Source organism: Corella eumyota, chromosome 1 (assembly GCF_963082875.1).
Source record: "Corella eumyota chromosome 1, kaCorEumy4.1, whole genome shotgun sequence".
Lineage (NCBI taxonomy): Eukaryota > Metazoa > Chordata > Ascidiacea > Phlebobranchia > Corellidae > Corella > Corella eumyota.
In genome coordinates this window covers 15204090-15229382 of record NC_137490.1, presented here as the reverse complement: position 1 = coordinate 15229382, position 25293 = coordinate 15204090, and the positions used below count along the sequence as shown (strand labels likewise).

At 30.3% G+C, this 25293-nt stretch overlaps 7 protein-coding genes across 7 annotated transcripts; 3 read left to right on the top strand and 4 right to left on the bottom strand.

Annotated features, from left to right (window-relative positions):
- Positions 1-2541: 2541 nt before the first annotated feature.
- On the bottom strand, positions 2542-4376 carry LOC145763423 (calmodulin-like). The gene is made up of 5 exons (XM_082574869.1): positions 4222-4376; positions 4050-4145; positions 3771-3929; positions 3352-3486; positions 2542-3165 (listed from the first exon to the last, which is right to left on the bottom strand). The coding sequence occupies exons 1-5, from the start codon at positions 4222-4224 to the stop codon at positions 2725-2727; spliced, it is 834 nt and encodes a 277-aa protein (XP_082430995.1). The 5' UTR covers positions 4225-4376; the 3' UTR covers positions 2542-2724.
- A 3123-nt stretch (positions 4377-7499) lies between these two features.
- On the top strand, positions 7500-8502 carry LOC145763611 (uncharacterized). The gene is made up of 3 exons (XM_082575095.1): positions 7500-7698; positions 7839-7974; positions 8062-8502. Exons 1-3 carry the CDS (start codon positions 7500-7502, stop codon positions 8378-8380), a joined length of 654 nt encoding a protein of 217 aa, XP_082431221.1. The 3' UTR covers positions 8381-8502.
- A 647-nt stretch (positions 8503-9149) lies between these two features.
- On the bottom strand, positions 9150-11313 carry LOC145763348 (uncharacterized). Its single transcript, XM_082574779.1, has 4 exons — positions 11252-11313; positions 10254-10543; positions 10026-10179; positions 9150-9867 (listed from the first exon to the last, which is right to left on the bottom strand). The coding sequence occupies exons 2-4, from the start codon at positions 10433-10435 to the stop codon at positions 9586-9588; spliced, it is 618 nt and encodes a 205-aa protein (XP_082430905.1). The 5' UTR covers positions 10436-10543; positions 11252-11313; the 3' UTR covers positions 9150-9585.
- Positions 11314-11901: 588 nt separating this feature from the next.
- LOC145755072 (endonuclease III-like protein 1) lies at positions 11902-13783 on the top strand. Its single transcript, XM_082571276.1, has 5 exons — positions 11902-12425; positions 12509-12679; positions 12890-13049; positions 13229-13334; positions 13500-13783. Exons 1-5 carry the CDS (start codon positions 11994-11996, stop codon positions 13645-13647), a joined length of 1017 nt encoding a protein of 338 aa, XP_082427402.1. The 5' UTR covers positions 11902-11993; the 3' UTR covers positions 13648-13783.
- A 740-nt stretch (positions 13784-14523) lies between these two features.
- On the top strand, positions 14524-15559 carry LOC145764005 (uncharacterized). Its single transcript, XM_082575567.1, has 3 exons — positions 14524-14912; positions 15015-15072; positions 15320-15559. Exons 1-3 carry the CDS (start codon positions 14789-14791, stop codon positions 15477-15479), a joined length of 342 nt encoding a protein of 113 aa, XP_082431693.1. The 5' UTR covers positions 14524-14788; the 3' UTR covers positions 15480-15559.
- A 188-nt stretch (positions 15560-15747) lies between these two features.
- On the bottom strand, positions 15748-19290 carry LOC145764003 (ubiquitin carboxyl-terminal hydrolase 22-like). The gene is made up of 12 exons (XM_082575565.1): positions 19080-19290; positions 18871-18965; positions 18592-18718; positions 18431-18509; positions 18145-18266; positions 17857-17958; positions 17563-17717; positions 17209-17477; positions 16957-17098; positions 16695-16842; positions 16356-16483; positions 15748-16146 (listed from the first exon to the last, which is right to left on the bottom strand). The coding sequence occupies exons 1-12, from the start codon at positions 19194-19196 to the stop codon at positions 15954-15956; spliced, it is 1677 nt and encodes a 558-aa protein (XP_082431691.1). The 5' UTR covers positions 19197-19290; the 3' UTR covers positions 15748-15953.
- Positions 19291-19918: 628 nt separating this feature from the next.
- On the bottom strand, positions 19919-22821 carry LOC145759859 (uncharacterized). The gene is made up of 10 exons (XM_082573718.1): positions 22566-22821; positions 22257-22379; positions 21777-21897; positions 21593-21667; positions 21411-21508; positions 21239-21329; positions 20994-21133; positions 20711-20844; positions 20535-20620; positions 19919-20383 (listed from the first exon to the last, which is right to left on the bottom strand). The coding sequence occupies exons 1-10, from the start codon at positions 22803-22805 to the stop codon at positions 20052-20054; spliced, it is 1440 nt and encodes a 479-aa protein (XP_082429844.1). The 5' UTR covers positions 22806-22821; the 3' UTR covers positions 19919-20051.
- Between the last annotated feature and the right edge of the window lie 2472 nt (positions 22822-25293).

Sequence of the window (25293 nt, the reverse complement as noted above, 5' to 3'; positions counted from 1 at the left end):
ATTAAAAAAAATCTTTTTTGGATTTTTTTGTTTATGTTATTATAAAATTTAAAATGATTTTATTAAACAAAGAGTCGTTTTTTTGCCAAAAAACGTATAGTTGATGTAGTTAAAGTTAATTTCTATATTAAATAAAAGCCGGTTAAAACAACGAATCGTAAATAAAAATACATAAATTAATTGAATAACTTAGGGTATTTTTTATTCTATTATTTATTTCAAACCACAGTTAAAAACGCATTTTAAAAGAACAAAAACAAGCTTAATGTCTTTAATTACATTCAATTTAAATAGAAATTTGCGTTTTATGTGATAGAGAAACATCAGATCAGATCATCGGGTGATGTATCCTAAAATATAACCTTGTTTACAATTTTGAATAATTAATCTGATAAATATAGAAAAAAAACTTCCAGAAATAGCAGTATGTAACATTTATAGCAAATAAAATAAAGAAATAATTAACGTTTTTCTTTTTTTATTCTTAGTGGATCATTCGAAAATTTTTCGGTTACTATATTTGAGTATACCAGTCCATTTATAAGTCAAATGCCAAAAAAATAATTGTTTATTTTTTTAACAATCTCCTTAAAAAGCATTTTGACACTAATCTAGTCTTTAGATTAAATAATTTAATAATTTCTTGGTTTTACAAAAAATGCATTTGATATTTTAATCCTTTAAAATTATAAAAAAATGTGATTATCTAAATAATTAAATGTTTATAAAAATATTTTAAGGGATTTAATAATCATGATTCAGTTTAAAAAATCCACTTTGTAGGCTCGAAACATTATGATATTATTTTTAAAATTTAATAAGTCAAAATTCATTAATAAGCAGGTTAACATTAAAAAGCAAAAAAAACCATTGTTATTATTTTCACCTGTATACACCAATAATATATGATAAAGGGCGATGTTACGTAACGCATTTTTAGCGGTAAAAAGGCATTTTTATTAAAATATGATATTCTCTCATTTTTCATATTAAAGAAAAAGGCAACCCATAACAAGGTAGATATAGCATGTAACTATAAAAGCTAAAAAATACAATTTTTAATATATTTCCTAAAAACCTCTTTGAAGTCTATTGATAGATTTAATGAATATAGGACTTAGTAATTCAATGGTAAGTAAATTTATAAATAGTTGATGGTGAAGTTTGATTACTACAATTTACAGTTTTTTGTGTTTTTAATAAATATATTTTCAACTTTAGGACGATATTGAAAACTATTTTCCTTCCGATTTGCTTGAAGAATACAAGCAGGCATTTAACATTCTGGACAAAAAGCGATGCGGAAAAATTTCCATTCGAGTACGTTACTTAATATCTAAGCCTTTATTGTAAAACGTTAGAGACCTTTTAAGGGATCTTTAAAGGGTATAAAAACAAAACGAATCGCATTATGTCGAAGGTATTAACCGAGTTAATTTTTTTCCAGGATATTTGTACTATCACGTGCTCGATTGGAATTTGTTTGACCGAGCACGAATTAGATATCATTGCACGCAATGTGATTGGCCTACATGGAGAAGTCGATGCGGTGACCAAATGCATTGAATTTCCGTCGTTTTTGTATTCAATGGCAATTATCCTAACGGTAAGACGAGAAGGGCGGTTAATTTCTTCTTTCGTCTGTATTACTCGCTTACAATCAAGAGATTTAAGCTATTATTCTCAATAATTCATGTCTTATTATTTTATTTGTAGAATTGTATTCCGTTAAACGAAATTACGAAAATTTTTTCCGAGTTCGACAAAGATGGCGATGGTTTTATTTCGCCCAATGAACTTCGAAATCTTTTATCGAGACTAGGAGATGATATTACCGAAACCGATCTAGAGGTAATTAAATTACACACAGATACATTTATATTATATCAAAACGAAAAAAGCTTTATTTCATCATTTTAATACTCTTTTTTCTTTAATTTTTGTAGAAAATGTTTGCTGAGGCTGATTTAGATGGTGACGGTTTGGTGAGCTTAAACGAATTTGTTCACGTTATTAAATCCAGCGCCGCCAACAATTTTGCGTGCGAGACTCGCACCGCTTCGTCTTTCCACAATCACTGTAACCCGAGAAACAGCGTGAGTTCTGACGTCACTTCTTCCACAAATGATGACGTTTTAAGTGAACATAGTTTCGAGGAGGACAAGGCAGTAGATTTGCACTCCGAGTCGAAAATGTCGTTTAACTCTTGCTCCTCCTCAGAGGTTGAGAGCGCAAGGAAGCGACAAAAATGTTGCTCCCGAAGAAGAAGTAGTGTGTTACGATGGCTTATGGGCGAAACCAGACATACTTCTAAAAAAACAAGCACTTCCTCCTTCACGTCGATATAAGATGAAGAATCAACAGATAGAGTTTTCGACAGAGAAAGTAAAGACAGTAACGTGACGAAAACACATCCGAAAAGACGGGGAAGTATTGCTAAACTGACTGTCTGGTTACATAACAAATTATAAGTAGTTATTTATTGTTACTTATTTTAACTTTTCATATATTGTTCACCTAATCATATAACAGATTGTTTAATCTATTTATATTTCTTAATAAAATGCAGAAATAAGCATAGTGCGATTGATTTAAATATGATTTGTAATGAGATTTAAGCACAGTGTACAATTTTGCATTAAGCAGAGTATGATTTGCAAAAAAAATTACTAACTTACACCACCGCGCGGCTACTATTTTTTAGTACTTTTACGAAAGCAGCGATTACTTTCGTAACGACATAGTTTTAAAAAGTTCCCTCCCAGCTAAAATTGATCCGGTAAAGCTATTTTTTCTTTCGCTGTTAAGGCTAGCTAGCTTTTTCAGCGGTTTTGGTCTTAAATCCGTTCCATTTTCCAGTAGCGTGTTGATTTTCGGCCTCCCCTTGAACCAGTTTACCAAACTTTTCCTTCTTCTCGAAAATGACGATTTTCTTCTGGCACTGTAAGTACTTTGAGGCACCAAACATTCGTGATCCTGCTCGGAAGAACCCGCCTCGAATTCAGGTTTATTAGTCTCGGTTGTATAATCCTCTAGAGATTTCGAGATATTTGTGAAACTCGATTGACTTGCAATTGTTTCCATCGCCGACAGGGTCATGACGTGAATGAATTCACACAAACTGACTAAACCGTCGCCGTCTTTGTCGGCTTCTGCAATCATTTCCTGTGTAATTAAAAAATTAAGGCTTAAAATAATCAAGTTGAAATATTTTTAGCAAAATTTTGTTAAGTGTTACATTGTGGCTAAAAGACTTGACCTGCCGTGAGGTTTAGGCCGACCACGAGTCAATCTATTATTTCCTCGCCTCCTTAACACAAGACACGTACCACAACTATCAGACTAAATAACCTGAATATCAGTTTCAGTAAAGTCATCTCCTAGTCTCGATAAAAGATTTCGAAGTTCATTGGGCGAAATAAAACCATCGCCATCTTTGTCGAACTCGGAAAATATTTGAACAATTTCATTATCGGGGACGCAGTCCTGTTTTAAAAATTATAAACCTTAAAATATTCAAAAACCAACTCTAAGTACATTAAGAACGACAAAAACCGTAAAGTAAAAGAGTTCGTTTAAGGACAGTAAACTATAAGTAGTCCAATAAATTTAAATATAAATTTGGTTTTAATTCAAAAATAATATAAATCTGTTAAAATGTAAGTGTTATAATTAGTACTGGCGCAAAAAATATAAATTCCAGTAAACTGTAGGTTAAATTGTAACAGTACCCCAAAAAAGACAATAGTAAGCTTTTTGCGTAATCCTACCGTAATAATGGCTGCCATTGCACACAAAAACGATGGAAATTCGATGCACCTGGTAACAGCATCGACGTCATCATTAATACCAATCACATTGCGTGCAACAACATTTAATTCCTGCTCGGATAAATGAATTCCGATCGAGCAGGTGACCGTATTTAAATCCTAATCAAGATAATGCCGAGATTAAGTTTCTATAATATGGATTTACTTAAATTTAGCTCGGTAGCTGAGAATGTAAATACGTTTATTTTTAATACATCCTGATTAAAAACATTTTTTTACTCGAAGTGATATTTTTCCTAAATTCTTTTTGTCGAGGATCTGAAAGGCACGTTTATACTCGTTGAGTAGATCCGGGGGAAAATTGTCAACTATGTTCTAATCCCAAAATATACAAATTAATATCAGTTATCAACCAAAAACAAACTGCTTATTAAATTTGACCTTATCTTACCATTATATTTCTGGTGCAGTTTCCAAATGTATGTTAAATATATATTTTTCTAACAGGACTTTATATTTTATTTCAAATTTTAGATAAACTAATTCTTGAACAATTCCATATGCGATGGAATAATACAGTAAGTATTTAATAACACTTCTTGCTATGTTTTGTCTATAGTGCTGTGCTTTTGATTGTTTCAGCATACTTGTAACGTCGACTATCGGAAAACTTAGGCCCCAATAGGCACTTGAAACAGTACTGCGTCAATTTCAAATGGTTTTTACATAAGTTAATTGCTGCAAAACAGCCATCAGTCGATTATCGATTGATTAGCAAGTTTGCCGATTAACAGCATTGTATAATAGTTAGAGACTTCGCACAACCAAACTTTATCATAGAGACCAAACAATTTAATATTTAAGATAGAATTGCAAGGCGGAATGTAAAAGGCGCTATAAATTTTAAAATTTTGGACTAATTCATCTGTATATAATACAAAAAATGCTTTTTATATTTACATATTTTGCTAATACGACCGCACAACCTAAATCAAAACGTGCATATATTAAAATATTATTTTCGCACGGGGTAAACAAATAATGTAAAATACCAGTTTCCTACTATTTAATCATAAGATTTTACATAAAAAACATGGAACACTATATTAGGCAAGTTTTATTTTGATCTAGGTTATGTATCACCCTTATATTTTGCTTTTAATGAAAAAAAATAATAAAAGAAGTAATATAAGATATTTTTAATTGTCTGTGTTTTAAAATCAATAACAACAACAAACACTTTTCCAGTAATTAATTTAAACCTTTTAAACGATTCGTTTATTAATTATTAAAATCTCTTTAAATATTTAAAATGTGTGTTTTCTTTATGTAACTTTAACTGGACCAAAGAAATGCTAATGCAAAAAGTAAGTTTTAAGTAACAAATGCTAAAGGTAAAACTTAAATGACTGAAAATAAGCCAAAAAGTAAAGTTAGCTAGAAAATCGTGTTTAGGAAAAATTGACAAAAAGCCAAACAAATAAATAACAAATTAAAGCTACAACTCACAGTCTCGTGACGTAGTATATAATGTCGCGGCTTTACTTATCAAACATAAAGTAATTTAACGGAAAAATTAAAAAAAAACCTTTATCATGCAAGTTAAAGTTAACCTAGGTAGTATCAAATGCAATAAACATTTCGTTTATTGATAAACTTAAGAGTACAATATCGTTTTACAGATTGCAGGAATTTTGTCAGATAATTGTAACTATTATATATATGATATAATTTATTGCTATTCTTTTTATTGAAACAAAACTTTTTTTTTATTGAACAATTAAATATTGTATTGCCTGTAGCAAGTTTAGATCAATTGCAATTAAAAAGTTCAGCAACAAAAGCAATTGCTTTCTACGTGGTATGAAACAATAATAACAGTTCTATTTCTTTTATCCTTATAATTGTTTTAAAAAAAAAATTTATTTGTTCTTGTCCGATTTTATTTATAAAAGATGAAAAACGCTATTTAATTGCAGCTCGTTTAACCAGCCGACCAAAATCTCAAGCAAGGGAACACCCAACTTATTATTTGCAGTTTATAAGCAAAAGCAGTAAGCTTGTTACCTAACTTAAATCAGAAAAATTAAAATATCATTTAGGAACGTTACAGTTAATTGCTAGCATAACAATTTAGACCAAAACTTAGCTAAAACAATATGAAAATAATAGTTCAAGTTTTGACTTTGGTGTGTTTGAGCGGATTTTTACCTATAAAGCGAGCGAATGCTATAGATTGCAGTCAAGGTTATATATTGGACTCAAGTTTTATAGAAGCCAAAGAATGGAATACTACAATGTGTTCGGATGGTAATAATTATTGCCTACGAGCGGTTGGACTTGTTACTGTGTTTGGATTTTTACAAGGTACAGTTTTTGGACAAAATAATTTTTAATTATCTTTACTAATATCTAAACCAAGTTGTTTATTTACAGTAAACGTGACTGCTGGTGTTTGCGCTCCTGAGCCGACGTGCAGAAATCAAACTTGCGAAAAATTGACATATACTTTTCTTGCAGCGGATCCGAGTATAGCAGAAAGCTTGGAAGGCGTTTCTTACGAGCTAAAGTTAGTATTTACAAAAAATCATTGTAATTTTTTTTATTGTATTTTTTTAGGTTAAATGTGATAAACAGTAAAAAAACTCCAGTTTATCAAGGCAATAACTGGTAAAAAATGTTATTCCTTACTAAATATCTTATTAGAAAATGAGAATAAATCAAAAAACGACAGTTCTTTTAATAACTGTTATGACCAACCATAATCTAAGATTCAAATAAACAATAATAAATGAACATATAAATGTATTTTAGCCAATGTGACATGATTTGTTGCGACACTGACAACTGCAATAATTATACAATCGACTACTTGCTTGAAAACCACGACGGAATTATCTACAATGAAATCGATGACGTCACAACCATGTCACCGTATTATACTAACGTAACAACGACGTCAACTATTTCAAATTTAACATTCGAGACTACAACAGCTCAGTCTGTACAAATTATGGAAACAACAACTAGTGGATCGCAACGCGTTGTCGTTAAAGTTAGAGACTTTGTTGTACTATTGGTTGCTCTTGTGTTCCTTTAATTTTATTTGTTAAACTTTTATAAAAAATGGTTTATTACATTATTTTTTTGTTGTTGCAAGTGTTTTGTATGAAAAATTTTTAAGGAAATGGTTTTTACCTATTTAAGCCTATTTGATGCCATTAAATATCACCAACAATAAACTAAATATGCAAAAAAGTTTACTTTCATTTGTTCGGTACAAATGTACGACAAAAAATTAAATAAACATTGCCAAAAAAATTAAAAAATTACCATTACGTTTTACTCCGTGCCTTCAAACCTCGCATACGCACATACGATTACATGCATTTACAGAGACACGTTTTATGGCTACATCACGAATCACGCGCATTTTATTGACATTTTAAATGATTTAACAATCACAGTCTTGCTAAATGACGTCACCAATTGTAGAAAGACCGGATATTGGAAAGTATTGGGTAAAAGTTAGGTCTTATGTTAGCATTTTCATAGGCGCGGCCTTCAGCTAAAATCCGTAGTAAAAAGGCAGCAAAAAATATTTTTGGATAAACAGATATTTAAATTTAAATTTTGATGTAATTAAAATAAAAACATAATTTTTACATTTATATTAAGCTGAAGAAGTTTTTTTAATGCTTTTACCGACTTCTAGATTGTAGAACAAACATGTCAAACTTGCATTACATTTGTGGATTTCTGGTGTTAAGTTGTATAGTTCAGGTCAATTCATTAAGTTGTTACTCAACTTATGTTTTGGATTCGGCCATTTTATCAGCTCAACAATGGAACTCATCGGAATGTGCTGAAGACAATACGTATTGCATAAGGGCCGAGGGTGTGGCTACAGTTTTTGGATTTTTGAATGGTAAGATACTGAAATAACTAATAACACAGTACATATACAGTTAAAGATCGAACAAAAGAGCTGTTTGAGTAAAATAAAACAAGACCTTACTTAAAGAGTCATAGTTTATACTTTAAATAAAATCTTTATTGTTACTTTAGTGAATGTAACTGGTGGCCAATGCGTTTCCGAAGAATTTTGTTCAACCACCCAAAATTGTATAAATCTTACCACTGAGTTTATTGAAAGTGACGAAGAGATTAGAGAAAGTTTAGTTGGAGTGGCTTACGAAATTGAGTAAAAAATGAATTTTACGTTTTTTTTCACCTTTTTATTCAAAATGTTTTCCAATAAAAAGAGTTTTACCAAATTTTTAATCTTTAGGTCCTGTGAAATGACTTGCTGTCAAACAGACAACTGCAATAACTACACGATTTCATTCCTTCGTGAAAACCAACCGGTCACCACCTCTCCTCCTCCTCCTCAACCCAGTTCATCGACTTTTTCTCCACCCAGTTCACCGATCAACATGCCCACATCTCCACCTACCGTTACTGTTACAGAATCGACTACAGTAGTAGAAGTAGCAGCTACTGAGAATAATAATGAAATGACAACATGTGGATCGCCGTCAGTGGGCGCTTGTGCGCAACACCTTTTCCTTGCCCTATTAATGATGATTTCATTACATATTTTTCTTTAAATTTAAACAATGTTTTCACCTACCTAAATAAAAACTTAAACCAAATAGAAATATTATCACGGGCATTTTGTTATAAGCTACTACCTCTTTGTTTATATACACAAATAGCTTTACATAACAAATGTTAGTAGCTGTAACTTTTTGTTATCATTTTGGTATTGCAACTATTAAAGTTGTTATTTAATTCTACTTAAAATTTTTACAGTTTACAACAAAAAGCAAGTTGTGTGTTAAAATTATAATCATTTGCTAAATATACCATCCTTCATGTAAATAATTATACAATTTTCAAATTTATTAACACTGAAAAATGTATTTTGGCTTTATTTTACTTATTAAAATATATGCATCAAATATAATGACGTAAAATAAAATTAAAAATAATTTGTTTGAAACATAAACTAACAAGAGGATTACTTAGTTTAGCTTTAAAAATAGCAATTTTTAGAAGTACTTATAATTGTGATTTTGTATGTACAACTACTCCCGTTTTAAAATGTGGGAAATGTAGACTAGAGTAATTATATAAACTATATTTAATTAATTACTTATCATCACGCCATTTTATACCGGAAAAGTATTAATTATACGATTTCGTCAGTTTCTATTTATAAGTTGAGATTTTAAAAACAAAGTTAACACTTAATCTTAAACGTGTAAACTTTTAATTTCTAAAATAATTTGTAGCATTTTAATAGGTTGCCTTACAAATGCAATCATTTTTGACAAAACAATATTGGTTAAGTGCTATAAATGAAAAATTGCCTGATTGTAGAAATAATACCTTTTTTGTAAACGGAGCGCTATAACCAAGCAGTATTAAATCGCATATGGAAACAATCTGTATATTTTGTTAAATATGTAAAACCTTTTAATCTACAATCCGTGTATTTAAGCAACTATTACGTAAAAAATTATCTGCAATAATAAATAATGCATAACACCACAATGAAAAATAATTTAAAATTTATAAAAAAAATTGCACGAGAACATGTAAAAATCTAAAAAAATGTAAAGTCTAAAAAATGCAACATCGTGCTGCCAAGTTAAAGCTAAATTTCAACAATTTTTTAAATAATATTAAACTTTAACATTACCGTTACTCGAGATATCATATTAATGGCAGTAAATTCAAGCGCGCAATGCAATCAATCTACTTTAAAAAACAGACAACAAAAATATTAACAGGGAAAGTTTCTGAACAGCTAAGGCTCCTCTGTAGCTGCAGGTTGCGACGTACTGGACAACAAACTAGAGCTTTCTCCTTGTTTTTTCGTCTTAACCATGTGTACGCATTCTCCAAGACATTGATGAGGCCATTTCCCCTCAGTGTTACGAACCAACAGGCAAAAATGAAGCACGTAGATAACCAAGGAAAGCCACGCAAATGCGAACGAAGCAATGTAATGGGTGTTGCCGTTTGCCTTCGCGGTAACAATACACACGGCGATAAAAAGAAAAATAAACGCCACGAAGTAGATCACGTACTAAAATAATAATAAATGTTTTAACAGTAAGAAAAAAAACAATATTTCAAGATAGTCCCAGAATTTTACAATTTTAATGGCTGTTATATACAGCATATTAACCCAACGTACGTGTAATATTATTTAACCAGCAGGAAGTGTTTAGCCTAGTTATTTACCTCGACTACAAACCAAGCAACATTTGGAAGAGGCACAGCAGAAGGCTCCAAGGAGCTCGATGTTCCTTCACTCGAGCTTGGCTGAGATTTTCTTTGCTTCACCCAATTATTAAACCTTGTGTGAGTTCCCGTTATGTAAATGATAAAGAAAAACCTAAAATAAAAATTGACTTCTGTGATAGCGAAGTGTATGTGTAAATTTTTAATGTTAATTAAAGTTGTACTTACAAACTGAATAGCCATGTTATAACAAAAACACCCAGTGAAAACGGTAAACCGGACACCAAGAAAAACGGCTGAGAAGCTAGCAGAGTCCAAGCCAACAACATTAGAATAATTTCTACTACTTGAAATAAGGCTTGAAAGGTCTTAAGATAAGCAAACCCAGTTGGGTTGTCTTCAACAGTCATCTTGGTAAAACGTTAAACTTCCAATAACAATGCAATGAGTTTTCTAAAAGTGTTTTAACACAATGGCGGTATACATAGAAAAAAAATCATTTTTAAACAAAATAAAATCTGAAACAATTAGGATTTTGTTTATTGTATGTCATAAATACCCTTAAATTTTTCCTTAATATACTACATAAGCAAGTTTCTTACTAATCTAGTTTCTTACTAATCTAGCTTCTTGCTTACGATATCTTAGTCTACCGTAAGTGCAGTATGTTTCTTTCTTGGACATATTATACTCGATCGCAGTTCAGCAGTTAGCGCTTAATGCCAATCAGGCAACTTTTTTAGATTAGCATTTCCTTCCTGTTAAACTACAGTTAACGCCTCGCTTATTCTATGAACGATGGCTGCGGTTTAAACAGAATTAATACAATAACAAGCCATGCCAACTATGTACATAAACAATCGATGCTGGTGGACTTTATATTAAACGGCGATCGCAATACAAAATATCCCAATGATTTAAAAATCAATACGCGCAGTTCTTTTATAAAATTGTTTCTTTGTACTTTTAGATTAAAACATGGTTTATATTTTTACGAAAAAAACATGGTCACTAAAAAGTTTTGTAATCCGGAACCATAACAAGGTCTTATAGCCACTATTAATGATTTATCACGTATAGATTTACTTCCAAACAACAATGTTTTAAAGAATACACAAAATATCGTTGTTGTTAAACGCCAACCGTAAAATAGAAAATATGTTTACAATACTTAAAATAGAACACTTAAAACAAGTTAATTAGTATACAAAAACTATGTTGCTTACCTGTTAATTGTTTATTCATTGTTTTTCGTAATAATTCCAACAATGTTTTAATTTGTTATAAGTTTCTTTAAATTTGTTTTAATATCATTTATTTTTCCCACAACACATGCACATAACTTACCAACGTTTGGTAAAACCATATGATTTAGGCTGAACTTAAAGTACGTAAAGTTGGTTTAAGGCATTATATATTTAGCTTAGGCCACGTTTTCGAAGAAAAAATTTTGCCTAAGGAAAGCGTTCCTCACTGTAGCTTAATAAAAATGTTTTTTTTTGGTTTGATTTAACTAAATTGAGCATGTCATGTTATGTTTAGTTCTAAGAAGGTATAAAAATAATTAAGATCTTTATTTAGGGCAAAATAAATTTTAATATATTTATAAACACAAAGTTTTTTAATAATTTTAGGTTAGGTTTTAAAAAAATCGTTTAGTAAATGAATTTTGATCTTTTTTGAAAAATTTTTAATGTACATGCTAAAAATGCGTAACAAAGCAATAATGTTTTTTATATTCCGTTTTGCTTTTTCGCAAAAGCAATTGGTCAAAACTAATTTTAGCGTTTATTATATATCATTGGTTTAAGTACACCATCGCTACACATATCGGTCAACTTTTGTATTTTCAAGCTACGAAAGAAGGGGAATTACCTATCGCTATTTTGCAGAAATTGCACGTGCAAAAAGTAGTGATACAAAAACACAATTAAAATACAGATTTAACACCTAAAACCTCAAGTAATAATGCCAAAAATTAAAACTCAAGCAAGCATATACTTTGGGCCATCAACACGCAGCAGAAAACCTATTGAAAATATCATTTCACCAGACAAAATCAAAAAGGAAAAATCCAAAACAAATTTAAAAGTTGTGCCAAAAGTAGAAAACATAGTAAATGTACCAATAAAACAAGAACGTGAAATAAAATTGGAACCACAAGATTTTCCTAAAATCAAAAAGGAAAATATTGTAAAATCTGAAACAATTTCATCCAAACTTTTAAAAAATGTTACAAACAATTCAAACAACAATATCTCTCCCAAGCTAGATGTTAAATGGGAACCAACAAATTGGAAACAACAGTTTGAAAATATTCGAGAAATGAGAAAGGAAAAAGATGCCCCAGTGGATACAATGGGGTGCGAAAGATGTACGAAAAATAATTATACTGAAAAGGTATGCTTGTATTTTTGTACAGTGTTACAAAAATAAAGTCTTTATTTGCTTTCTATATTGCTTTCTATATACTATATTTGTAGGAAAAGCGATATCACATTTTGGTTTCACTGATGCTGTCAAGCCAAACAAAAGACCAGGTCACATATGCTGCAATGGAAAGGCTGCATGAACATGGATTAACTATTGATAATATTGTTCAAATAAATAATGAAAAGTTGGGAAAACTTATATTTCCTGTTGGATTTTGGAAGGTGATCTTTGAACTTCCTATTTAAAATATTTAAAACAGCTTTTTATATACATAAGAACAGTAGTTTACAATTTCTAGTGAAATGGTTTTAAATACGTTTTTTAAGATAACACTTATTATCATTTCACCTAATATGGTCCATGTATATACAATTTTTAAATAGTTTAAACAATAAACAATTATTATTATCACTTTTCCTATGTTTTATTAGAAAAAGGTTGATTACCTGAAAAGAACGGCCTGTATATTAAAGGAACAGTATGTTGATGACATACCATCGGATGTAGAAAGTCTAGTTAAGCTACCTGGTGTTGGACCAAAGATGGCTTACTTAGTCATGAATTGTGCTTGGAATCAAGTTGTGGGAATAGGTAAAAATAGAAAATATTTTTTTATTTGTTTACTACGTTTGTAAAAATATATTATTAAACACAAAGTTTATTAACAGGTATTAGGATTTTTAAACTTTGTATAAATATTTGTATTTTAATTCTAATACTGAAGTTAAAAATAAACTAATCTTGACAATGTAACTAAATTTTTAAAAAAGGTGTGGATGTCCATGTTCATAGAATTGCAAACAGACTTGGATGGGTCAAAAAAGCTACAAAAAATCCTGAGGACACAAGAAAGGAATTAGAAGACTGGCTGCCCCAGTAAGTTTGTTTGAACTAATTTCTAAAATATATAAAATAATTTAGTATCAATTAAGGTAATAAAATAAAGTACCATTTACTTAAATGTATGCTTTTCTATTATTTTTCTTTATGTTAGAAAAAAAAACTATCAATAAAACAAATCTTCAATATTTATTTAATAAGGGAAATGTGGAAAGAAGCTAATTGGCTTTTAGTTGGATTTGGTCAACAGGTTTGTCTAAAAGCCAACCCTAGATGTCAATCATGTCTTAACAAAAATATTTGTCCAGCAAGTCAGGCTAAAGATAAAAGAATTAATAAAAATAAATAAAAATGCATGTTGTTCAAATTTTGTAATTTTTAAAACGTTTTTCATTCGTAAGTCGCTTTGTCATTATGTATCTAAATATAATTCACGTAATCCTATGTTTTCAATTTTGTTTATTTGTTTTTTTAAAACATCATTTCCTTTCACTAATAAATAAAAACATTTGATCGATGTTTGTGATAACTAACATTTTTTTAGAAAATGTTAAGATGTTTGCAGACTGGTTTGTAAAAACAAGAACGAAAAATTAATTAATTTTTTGGGGGTATTGTAAGTTACGATTTTTAAAACTACAGGAAATGTTGTCCGAAAATTAATTAGTTATGGTTAAAATTTTAAAACATTTCCGGATATTAAATAAAGCCACAAGTAAACGATATTTATTTCAGAGCAAAAGGTAATTAGTGGTTAATCTTTTATTTTTTAATGTTAGTCAGTCTTACACTGTACATTTTGTACAAAAACTAAAACGGAGTATGACGCTATAAGCCTAATATAAGAACGTATAAAATTACAATTGTGTACGTTACTTTTTTACGCAAGCTTTAGATATTGCGTAACCATGCGCTGACGTTTAGTAAATGTAAATTGCGACATAGTTGATTACAAATTCGAAATAAGTGTTATTGCGCAAACTTTACAAACAATATTAAATACTCTACGAAAAGATATTAAAAAAAACTTTTACTCTACACACTACAATTCGTAATAGTTGATACCTATATGTTCCTTTCGCGGGATTAATCACATCGTACGTATAATTCTCCATTGCTGTGCGAAGTGGTCACGCGTCAAATGCGTGATCGGGGCATGCCGGTTATGAAATCTTTCTAAAGCGTTGTTGTTGTCTCTTTGTGTAGCTTGGCAGCATGGGATTTAAAAGGAAATCAACATATTTATTACTATAATTTACGAAATTTTCTCAGTGGCAGTGCAAAATAGTGTGTATATCTATAAAAGGTTGGTTTTAGCGTAGAAGCGGTGCTTACAAATTACTGGTGACACAATTCAACGTATATTTTAGTTATTGTTCGTAAACGTCTTCGTCAAAATATATATTCTTACACATTGCACCTTTTTAAGGCTAACTTTTAGAAAACTCAGCTTTGTAGGTATACAAAAAATAGATATAAAAAATACCAAAATGTCTTGTGTTCCTAGTATTAATGCCTATGTTGCAACTCAAACTTGTCATCAAAACCAACAAAGTGAAGAAAAAAAAGAAATAATATGCCAAAATGTTACTGAAAATGCAAAACAAATAGAAAGTAAGTGAACTTGATAGCCATTCAGGCCAGACATATTTCATCAAACACCTTAAAAAAATATTTAAAGTTTTTCTTAATCAAAATACATTTAATATTTTATAGAAAAAAAATCCTGGCTTGGAAATATCATGGAAAGATTTTCATTTGTTGGTCACGATGGGTATGTATTGTATTTTATTGAACTTAAATAGTGCCGGTCTGGTAATTAAATCTGAATCATGCCATGGCTTCTATTATATTTTAATTTGTCACATTTATGAACATTGGACCTAACCAATTTCAGAAAGCACATCAGCAACATTTTGTAATCCTCAACTTAAGAAACAAAGGCAACAAACATGTGATCATGTTACAATTGTTTAAAACTAGATGAGCTCAACTCTTATTGTCATAAATATTTTTTGTAGAGTGACGTTTATAGGACAACCACAAACAAACAACATCAACAACCAAGCCACTGAAGAGAAAATACAAATTGTTGAACGAGTTCGACACTTGTCTGATTGTAGTACAACCAGCGAAGGAACCTCTTCCCCCGAACCCATTTCTTTCTTCCCAGAAAGATAAAAAATATTTTTTGTACATGTTTGTGTGTCTGTTTTATATTGTACTATTTCTGTTACCAGTGTTTTTGTTTATTATTTTATTATGTTTTTTTGTGCTATGGCAATTTTAAAACCTATAAATAAAATTCTTTAAAAATAAGTAACAATGTTTATTAAAAAAAGTTTTTTTAAATTGTCGCATGATTTGTGTATAATGTATATAGTTACTTAAAAACATCTGCTGTTAATATGAGCTGGTGATGCTATTTTACTTAAATTTCTTAAAGTTAACTTTTATTTGTAGTTTTTATTCAAAAAAGCAAATCGCCTTAACATTGCAATTTAATTTTTCTTAAATAAATGATCATCAAAAAAATAAGAAGTAAATTTAATGGTTATAAACCACAATGGATTAGAAAATTGTAATTTGTAAAAAGAAAACAACTTAAGCAAAACAGTCAGAAAATTAAATTAAAAAAATTATACTTTTTTAACCTCATTCGTATTCCAAATATTGCTTGTGATAAAAAAGAAGATATGCTTCAGATTGGAGAACATCATGTTCGCTAGCCTTAAGTATAGTTGCATCATTACATTGAAACCATTGGTTGCGATGTTGTCGAACATAAACCGAATAATGGCCACTTTGAAGTGATCCCAAATGATTAACAACAGCGAATAATGAATACCTAAATAAACCAGGTATATTTAAATACATGTACTCTTTCTTAAAATAAATACAGATTCTGGTAAAAATGGTGAATTGAGAATTTGTTTTTTTTTGAGAATTTGGTTTTTCTTTGCTTTAATGTCATAGAGTTTTTAAACAAGTAGGTTTTAACAGTATATACATTTTGTCAGAAACAATTATATGTTTTAAAATAAATGAATTTCTTACTTATTTTCTTTAAGGGCATCATCAATTTGAGTTGAATCCCTGGTGTTAACACTGCGTCGTGAAGCCATAAACGGACTTAAATCTAAGTCCATTGGAAAAGAAATATAAGTTGGTATCTTTTGCCTCGACTAAAATAAAAAAAATACATTAAAGTCAAATCTATAAGTGGCATAGTTGATTTAATATATTATTACATAAGAATTAAACAAAATAAATAATTTGAACAGTTCAGTCAAGTTTTAATGATCCTTTACATTAAACAAACCATTTCCTGATAAATTAACTACTGTAAACAGGAATCAAAATATTAAAATTTTTGTAGAACATGTGAAAATGTACCTTGTTTGTGTGCTCAAATCTTTTTAAGTGGAAACAGCACACAATGGGTAGTTTGTTTAATGTTAACTGCTTGGTGGATTCTTGATAACTATGACATCTGCTACATTTGATTTTTGCTGCACTTCCTAAATGTTCAGGACGAGTAAACCTAAACCAACACACATCGATTATTATGTTGTGTAATCAACAACCTTAATTTATGCATAAAAAAGAATTAAAGTCAAAAATTTGGTAAAGTTAATTTTTGTCAAGTTTTAATTACCTATTTAAACAGTCCTTTAATGACATAGGCCTTTGGTCCACACTCCCATTAACTTGTGGTGGGTTAGGTGGCATCGTGGGGGGCATGCCAGGGGCTGAGACCTGAGTTGGTGACATGCAGTGCCATGGGCTTGACATTGAACCTTTATGTGGTATAACAAACACAAAATTGTTACACAAATCTACTTAATTTTATTTATCAAATTTATTCTAATAAATAAAAAAAGTTTTAAGAAAAAAAAATTGTATTTACCAGGTAAGTCTAGAGATATGTCCCAAAATGGGTCAATTGTAGTTGAAACCCCACCGCATCTTTGACAAGTCACATCTGATTGCCACCCTCCTGTGAATATCTGATCAATGATACAATCGCAAGCATTTCCACTATCATTGCTATCCTCATCAGTTATACCCGCATCACTTATGATACTAGATTGACTGTTAACATTACCATTTTCCAAAGAGGAGAAAGATGGGCAACCACTGATGATCTTGTTATTGTTGTTGTTTACAGAATGTGTGCTGGTTAAAGTAATACAAAAAGTTAATACCTAAAATTGCAAAAATTCTAGCTTTAAATATATACAATATTTGATTTTTTATACACCTAGCACTTAAATGTTGATGCAATAAGTCAAGGGCTGCAATCAAGAATTCATGTGCGTCTTGTTGTTCGTAACCAGCTAAATGACGAGCATTCGTCCACACAAGATGTAACAGTTTAAAGGGGACATAAGCTGTACGCTCTCCAGCATAAAATTTCTGCAAAAAAAATTATCCATATTTTATTTTTAATCGAATATATAAAAAAATCTTAAACAAATTTATATAAAGTTTTTCAAGCATAAAAAAAGATGTTTAGTAAACAAAATTGTTTTTTTAATAAACATGAAGCACCTACTTGAAATAAGTGTGTCATTTGACAAACTAAACATCTTTCTTTGTTACATTCATGGCGTTCTGCTAAAAAGTAATCACGTAGCATTGGAGTGTGTACGAATGCCTTTAAATTGTAAAAAAGTTGTTTTTAATTATTATGGATATAATTTTTTTGTCAAAATTTTTTTTTTAGAGAAAAACATAAATATGAAACAAAACCTTGTATTAGTTCCAAAAATATATTTTTGTTGTACACTTTTATCATTTAAAACGAAAACTTAAATGTGTGAATAACACCAATAAAACACACCTGTAAAATACAGTTCATAAAACATGTGTTTCCTAAATTAACAAGACCTCTTAACCCAACATAACTATCTACTGCCACACGGCGGCGTTTTGGATTGGCATGTAGATACTCTAGTTCTATTCCTGTTTAAACATTTTTAAATAACATTTAAGGATTAAATAATAATTTAAACAATTTTTGAGTTTTAATAAACCTTTTTAGAAATTAAGCATTTAGCAAACACCTTTTTTATGTTATTTTTTGCAAATAAAATATGTACATTTTGAAAAGAATTATTTGTAACAACCTGATGGGTCCCAGTAAGGTAGTGTTGTTAATAGACTTTCGCTCCAACCATTAAGTTTGCAAACTTTTCTCCATTCTTTCTGTTAAAATATGATCATCGATTAAGTAAAAATAATGTAAAAAAATGCTTTCAACCTAATACTCAAAAAATACTGGGCCTACCTGTCCAATCTGTTCAATTTTGTCATCATACACATAATCTTGACAAATAAAACAATAAGTTTGACCATAGCTTAAATCCATTGCAAGATAATGATCTGTTTTTTCTGCATGTTCATGAATATGTCGACTAAACATTTTAAAAAAGTAATGGTACTAGTACTGTACACTTATATATACCAATACAGATTACATTATTAGGCAGCCAGAACAAAATATATCCAACACAATAAAAAAAATTTTAATAAAATTATTTTAAAAACTATAAATTAAAGGGCTTACTTTTCATAACATCCGAAATAAATACAATGAAGACAAGTATGTAATCGACCATTGTAAATCTTACAAACTCTACACTCACAGGATCTTGCCTTTACCTAATAAAAATATCATATAATAATATTACAAACTTATTTAACAATACTTTTAAACATTGCAAAAACCATTGGTTTCTTTAAAATAAATATTTTGTTTGTTTTACTTTGATATACCTGTCTTGCTTCTTGTGAACTGCAATGCACAATCCACTTCTGTGTTATAAGAAATGGTTCAAGTCCATGAGTTTCCTTAAACAATTTAATATGTGGACAACTTTCAGAAGATGTCATTGTTGTCAAACAGTTAAGTATGTCCTATTGTTCCTATTGTTTTTAACAAACACAATTGACAGATTTTTTTATTAACAGGCACAAGGGAAAACCTACAACAGTTTGCTATAAGAAAATTAAAAAAAGCCTTTCCATAGGCAAATATTTACATTGCAATGGTTTGTTTCGTTTTACAATACGATCATTTTAACAGCTCTAAACCACGCATAAACCATATTAACATGGTGGTTTATGAAGACTATAATTTTTTTTAAATAACTGCGTGTAAAGGGTCACATTTAATTAGCGTTACGCTGTATTTATAAAACTCTGCAATCAAGTTTAATTTCACGCGGAACGTAAACTTGCACCGGCGCAAAAGGTTAAAAGTTTAGTTTACGTTGTGACGTCATAAAGAGAAAAACAAAATTTGTTTACATTTTTACTTCATCGCTTTTAACAAGTTTTAAGTAGTTGTGTGGATATCTACAATATTAATCAAGTTGTTTATATTTTAAAGGTAAAAAGATATCGCGCAACACCTTAATTAATGGTTTTAAAACGGAACCCAAGTGCGGAAATAACACCTGCAAAAAATCCCCTTTTGTGATAGTGCGTCAAACAGGGCTTCCAAATTATTTGTAATTAAAAAATATTATCCTCAACTAATAAACTTTATGTTCTCGTTGGTTTACAGATCAATTTCTAGTTTTATTAGACCTGAACGTGTAATAAATTTTTTATCTATGATCTGTTAACACTAAAACAATCAACTATATAAAAACTTTAAATTAAAAACATTTACTAAATATAATATTCCAATCTTGAAATAACAATATACAACATTTTTATTTTATAAACATAAAAATAACTAAATCAGTGTTGTGGTGTCATTTGTGGGCTGTTAAAGGAAGAGTGGGGAGTTAAACCAGTGTGGACATTGCCTACAATGTCCCTCGGATTGCAAATAGGCTTTTTACGAATACTACCAAGCAATTTAAGGGAAGGTTTGTTCGGATTGGGGTTCGAAAAAATTCCAACAGGATATTTTTCTTCGGGTCCGGCTTTTGTTTGACCACTTTCGTGGATGATCACACCTGGCGATGCATCGATTGTGTCAATAAGAGAGGGAGGTAGGGGATCAATGGTTCTTCCTGTGATCTCAGAAGTTCCCCGTTTTCGTCGAACTCGATGAATTGCTTGTGAGCCTAAAATTGAAGTTAAAACTAATTCCAAGTCATTTTCTAACTCTTGATTTTATATTCATAAACCCATACATTTTTAATACCCAAAATAGGGTTTTAGGAGAAGAGATACTGTTATTATTATATAGACTACCATTATAGCACTTTTATCTACCTGGTGGAAGATGTTGAATACTCATAGATATTTTCTGGTGAGATGGGCTGTGTTTAGTTCGTGACGATTTAAGAGAAAATGTTGGTCTTAAGAATATACAAAATTATTTGATTTTTAAAAGGTTTTTAATTTCGCTTGAAGCCTTTTGTTTCATTTTATAGTTTAACAAAACTAACCTTGATTCACTGGAATCATCTCCTAGTTTCCACAATGGTTGTTTGGTTCTATGAATTCTTCCCGTTCTCATGGCAACCAATTTCTGTGCATTGGCCTCCACTTCTGGATCAATTATGCTGTACTGAACTCGAACCTGTAAAACATAATGTATCTTTTAAGTGGTAATACAAAATAACATAAAAATGTTATTAATTAATTAAATTTAACATTTTGAGTGGTATATAAGTGTGTAACAAATAAACTTTAAATTTACAGAAAAACTTTATTAACAATTTAATTCACCCTGTGAGTGGGCAGAGTTTTAGCGTTAAGCTTCATTACACCGACAACATTTCCCTTATCATCAAAAGTTACTTCTCTGTTGCCGGGTGGTCTTCCTGCTTGAACCTTCAACAACGTCTTTTGCGATGAGGTTAAGTGAGCTTAAAAAAATTTTAAAAAGGGTAAAAAAATTTAATTTTTCTAACATTTAGAAATTTATATCTGTTAGGCAAAAAGATAACAAAACTTTTTTTAGCTCCATTTACCTGATTTATTTAGCACGGATGTACACGGCTCTTTGGGTTGGTTATCTGAATCATCACTCACAATGGGGGGCAGAACACGACCAGTATGTCTCTAAATGTTAATAACACATGTAACTAATTCTAAATACCTATTGTTTTATTTAAAAAAAATAAAATCATTAAATTAACTTACCTTGTATGACCCCCTTTTACTTTTTTCTTTTGGAGGTTCAGGAATAAAATCTTCTAAAGTTGTTTTTATTTCTTTTTCATTTTCTTCTTTAATGGGACCTTTAAGCAAAATTATGAAGTTTAAATTAATCTGTATATATATATACAAAGTTGTTTAAAAATTTCAAACAGGGACTTAATTACCGTGTTCTGTTTTGTTTTCTCCTGATTTTCCAGAGCTATCAGTTTGATCATCAGATAAAGTTGTGGCCGTGGGTTCTGCAAAACATAAATACAGTTATACATACCATTATGCACATTTAGCATTCAATATATTGCTTGAATAAATAAAATTGTTTTTAACTGAACTTTAAATATATTAATTTACCTGGCAGGTAGGCGTGCTCTTCGCTGATCATGCTCACAGAGGGTAAAGAGGAAGATTGAGGACGAACAACAACAGGAACTGATCCTTGAGCCCAGCTGTCAATCACAGCTGCCTCTGGTTCCTAAATTAAAACAAATAAATACTTTAAAAATGATAATAGTAGCCTATGCTAAGAAGCCAGTTTTAAGACTTTAATTTTCAAGGAAAATAGCTCAATTTATAAATCTTTTTTTAACATTTATTTATAAATCTTATAACATTGCATACGCATAAATACCAGAAATATGAATTTTTTTATTAAGTTTTGTAAATGATACTGTACAATAATGAGACAGAAAAAAATCATAAAATTAGCTTCCTGATTTAAAACTAACGTAAAATTTCAATGCGACTAGATCATCAATCCCAATTTTTACTCTGTAATTTAAGTTAAAATGGGTCTACTTTAAATTCTAAATACCCAAAAGACAATTGACTTACTGAATCCTCTTTCCAACCATCACTACTTGATATTGAAGGCTCACCAGTATCTCTGCTAAGAAATCTCCATTCAACAATTTGTAAAAGTGCATTTTTTGCCTGGTGTACTGTAAATGGTAGGACCTAAAAAATGTTTAAGTAGTTTTTTTAGTTAGGTTTAGAATAGTTTATATTATTACAGTATACAGAATAAAACATCTACAAAATTCAACATTTGAACAAGCATTTATGTTTGACTTAAAAATAATCAGTCTTTTGTTGCACAACTCATATTAAAGTTAGGTATTAGCAAAAAACTATTGAAATTACCTGATTCCACGTATAAATCTTATCACAGTCATCTTGAGCTCTCTTAATTATTTCATTCACAAGAGATCCGATAAATTCTACATTGTCTTCGTCGGAGATTAAACGACCCCAATCACTATCAGTAAATCGGCCAGGAATAACATCATTTGTTACCACGGGAACGGGGACAGACTGTGCACCACCCCCACCACGACTTGCAGCCTTTTCGGCCCTTGACTTTGACGCTGTCTGTCTGGACATTTTACGCCAAACCAAGTTGCACACAAAATGAAAAATGGCTTCGTATCAAATTACGTTTCCATAGAGACCACTATATTGTTTTATCCTCAATATAAACATATTTTAATTTTTTTTTTCAAAAGTTTACAAATTTTTGTTATTAATTACTCTTGATTCTAAAAAATATAGCTTAAGTTTTTTTTGTATGTGCTTTTTTTAAAGTTTTTTTTGCTACGTTAAAAGAAAGTTATTGATATCTTTTGCTTGGAGAATTTCGGTAAGTCTTATGCATTTTTCGTGAAGATTATTTGGGATCTTTTATACCTAAATCGTTTACATGAAACTTCACTATTTAATATAACAGCGTACTCTACATTTATACACAAAATTTATTACATAAAAGAATCCGCAGATATATAATAGAACAGTCATCATGTTATTTTTTCCATCATACAAATCAAAAAGTCATCTGGTTATATTTTATTGTTGGTGCCTTTAAATTAGTTTCGTTAACAACTTGTGCCCAGTACCAGCACACATCAATCTCAAACTATTTAATTTTTCCCCAGCATTAATTCTGCGCAAGAATATTTCGTATTCTTGTAGCAATACTGTGTCAAACAGCATGACATCTACATGCTTGTAGCTTGAAGATGATTTTGAAATGTTTTCCCCACTCCATTCTAAATAAAGCTTAACCTTGAATTTAAAATTATCATTGTAGACTTAACTATATGTTAAAATTTACGCATGTTACAGTGTCTTATGTTGTGTTTTACTTACTTGGACTGCTCAGTTTTCCACTTTCTAAAATGTCAAGACCTGATTTAATAACTTTGTTTCTTGATCTTAAATCTACAAACTTGATAAGCCACCTTAAAATATACAAATTTAATTTGTTTCAAGTACATTGCTTCTCACTAAACAGTAAGGCAAGTAAGCATAGTTGACCTGTTTTCTTTTTCACAAGTACGCAACTTGACGTTCTGGTTTTCAAATTGAACAGATACGACAGTTTTTGTTTTAAACGAGTTTGGAAGAACTTTTTCTATTGCTCGTTTAACATCGGCATGACACAAATTCACTCCCTGTAAATGTTTTCAATTAAACTTTATTTAAACTGCTTTATTTTTCTAACTTTTTAGATTTTATGAAAAATTATATTATGTCATTTCTTATTATAAGTACCGGGTAGTCGAAGCAAACAATGTAGGGTTTACTCTTCGGCATATCTCGAAACTTTCGAATTACTGCAGCTGATTGCATGTCCTTTTCCATTTCACTCAAGGTATGCATTAATTTTTTGTGCTCAAACTATAAAAATCATAATTAATACGCTATAAACTCAACCACTATTATAGGAAAATTATATTTTTACATTTTCTTTTGCATCCTCTGGCGATTTCTTTTTCGAAAAACCCTTTCTCATCCGTACTTTGCTTCCTGTCGATGAAGTTGTATAAGTAAGGCGCCGACGATTCTTTTGGTTTGGTTGACTGTCAACATCGAAAAGTTTATGTTAATTACACAAAGTTTTTAAATATAACACAAATAAAATCTTCTCCTGTGTTTACTTTTCGTTATGAACATGCTTGACATCGCCTGTCAAAGTATTATGGCTTGATTTCGTATTTGGAATAGAAGTTAAATTCGATCTAAAATAAAATCATTTGTTATTTATAACCAAAATATTTTTATAAACATTTTACATTGTTATTTACTTTGATTTATTTGACACCAGCCATGGTCTTGCATAATCACTTCTTTTCTTTGGTGATTGTCTTTTATACATCTCGTATTTAAACCCACCCTCTTCTTTGTTTTGCTGTGCTTGTTTTCTAGTGCTGTTGTCAGAGCCGAAGTCAACATCTAAATCACCACGTGAGCCTGACTTGTTAACCGATTGCTTGTTGCTTCTATTAAGACCAGATAAATCACCGCTTTCGTGAAATTGTCTCGGATCGTACGAACTCTCTGATACTGATATTCCATATGGTGTGCTAGGTGGTGCCATTGCGCCTACTGATTTGCGTCCTGGCGGGGGTGTTTTAACCCGCCTAATGTTTCTACATCCATCTAATAAATAGATCATTGTTAATCTATTTTCGTAGGAATTACTTTTAAATAGCCTAGTGTATTTTAATATAATTTGTTTGGGCTACTAAAACTGTTATTGGTTTTATTTGTTATTACTTACTTGGGCTTTCAACGTTATTGTTGTTGTTGCTATCTCTGCAAACGGCTGCAAGGGTAAACTTTTGCGACTTCATTAGCTCATTAGTTAGGTATACAGACGTTCCAACGACAAGTAATTTTTCGTTTAAAAAGGACGATTGCAAGCGGAAATTGGATCCAGCTGATCCATATCTTTGCCTCAATAATTTGTTTCTTTTTTCTTCTTGGGTTAAATGACTTTTAGGTGGCAAAATGATCCCTAACGACATACCTGCATATTTACTTCATTTTTTAATTATTAACTTTAGTATACCATTGAGGGAGGGTACTTTTT

Bases quoted from the DNA above. Each gene is read 5' to 3' on its own strand.
- LOC145763423 (XM_082574869.1), bottom strand. The intron at 3,487-3,770 runs GTAGGATTACGC...TTTTTAAAACAG, and splicing joins CAATGGCAGCCATTATTACG to GACTGCGTCCCCGATAATGA. The intron at 3,166-3,351 runs GTTATTTAGTCT...TTAATTACACAG, and splicing joins TTACTGAAACTGATATTCAG to GAAATGATTGCAGAAGCCGA.
- LOC145763611 (XM_082575095.1), top strand. From the start codon at position 7,500: ATGTCAAACTTGCATTACATTTGTGGATTTCTGGTGTTAAGTTGTATA. The intron at 7,699-7,838 runs GTAAGATACTGA...TTGTTACTTTAG, and splicing joins AGTTTTTGGATTTTTGAATG to TGAATGTAACTGGTGGCCAA. The intron at 7,975-8,061 runs GTAAAAAATGAA...TTTAATCTTTAG, and splicing joins GGAGTGGCTTACGAAATTGA to GTCCTGTGAAATGACTTGCT.
- LOC145763348 (XM_082574779.1), bottom strand. From the start codon at position 10,435: ATGACTGTTGAAGACAACCCAACTGGGTTTGCTTATCTTAAGACCTTT. The intron at 10,180-10,253 runs GTAAGTACAACT...TTTTTATTTTAG, and splicing joins ATAACATGGCTATTCAGTTT to GTTTTTCTTTATCATTTACA. The intron at 9,868-10,025 runs GTAAATAACTAG...TTATTATTTTAG, and splicing joins TTGCTTGGTTTGTAGTCGAG to TACGTGATCTACTTCGTGGC.
- LOC145755072 (XM_082571276.1), top strand. From the start codon at position 11,994: ATGCCAAAAATTAAAACTCAAGCAAGCATATACTTTGGGCCATCAACA. The intron at 13,050-13,228 runs GTAAAAATAGAA...TTTTTAAAAAAG, and splicing joins GAATCAAGTTGTGGGAATAG to GTGTGGATGTCCATGTTCAT. The intron at 13,335-13,499 runs GTAAGTTTGTTT...TTATTTAATAAG, and splicing joins TTAGAAGACTGGCTGCCCCA to GGAAATGTGGAAAGAAGCTA.
- LOC145764005 (XM_082575567.1), top strand. From the start codon at position 14,789: ATGTCTTGTGTTCCTAGTATTAATGCCTATGTTGCAACTCAAACTTGT. The intron at 14,913-15,014 runs GTAAGTGAACTT...AATATTTTATAG, and splicing joins AAATGCAAAACAAATAGAAA to AAAAAAAATCCTGGCTTGGA. The intron at 15,073-15,319 runs GTATGTATTGTA...TATTTTTTGTAG, and splicing joins TCATTTGTTGGTCACGATGG to AGTGACGTTTATAGGACAAC.
- LOC145764003 (XM_082575565.1), bottom strand. From the start codon at position 19,196: ATGACATCTTCTGAAAGTTGTCCACATATTAAATTGTTTAAGGAAACT. The intron at 17,959-18,144 runs GTGTGTTTTATT...TACAATTTAAAG, and splicing joins TTATGAACTGTATTTTACAG to GCATTCGTACACACTCCAAT. The intron at 16,484-16,694 runs GTACATTTTCAC...TTTTTATTTTAG, and splicing joins GATTTGAGCACACAAACAAG to TCGAGGCAAAAGATACCAAC.
- LOC145759859 (XM_082573718.1), bottom strand. From the start codon at position 22,805: ATGTCCAGACAGACAGCGTCAAAGTCAAGGGCCGAAAAGGCTGCAAGT. The intron at 21,509-21,592 runs GTAATTAAGTCC...TTTTGCTTAAAG, and splicing joins AGAAAACAAAACAGAACACG to GTCCCATTAAAGAAGAAAAT. The intron at 21,134-21,238 runs GTAAATGGAGCT...AATTTTTTTAAG, and splicing joins ATCCGTGCTAAATAAATCAG to CTCACTTAACCTCATCGCAA.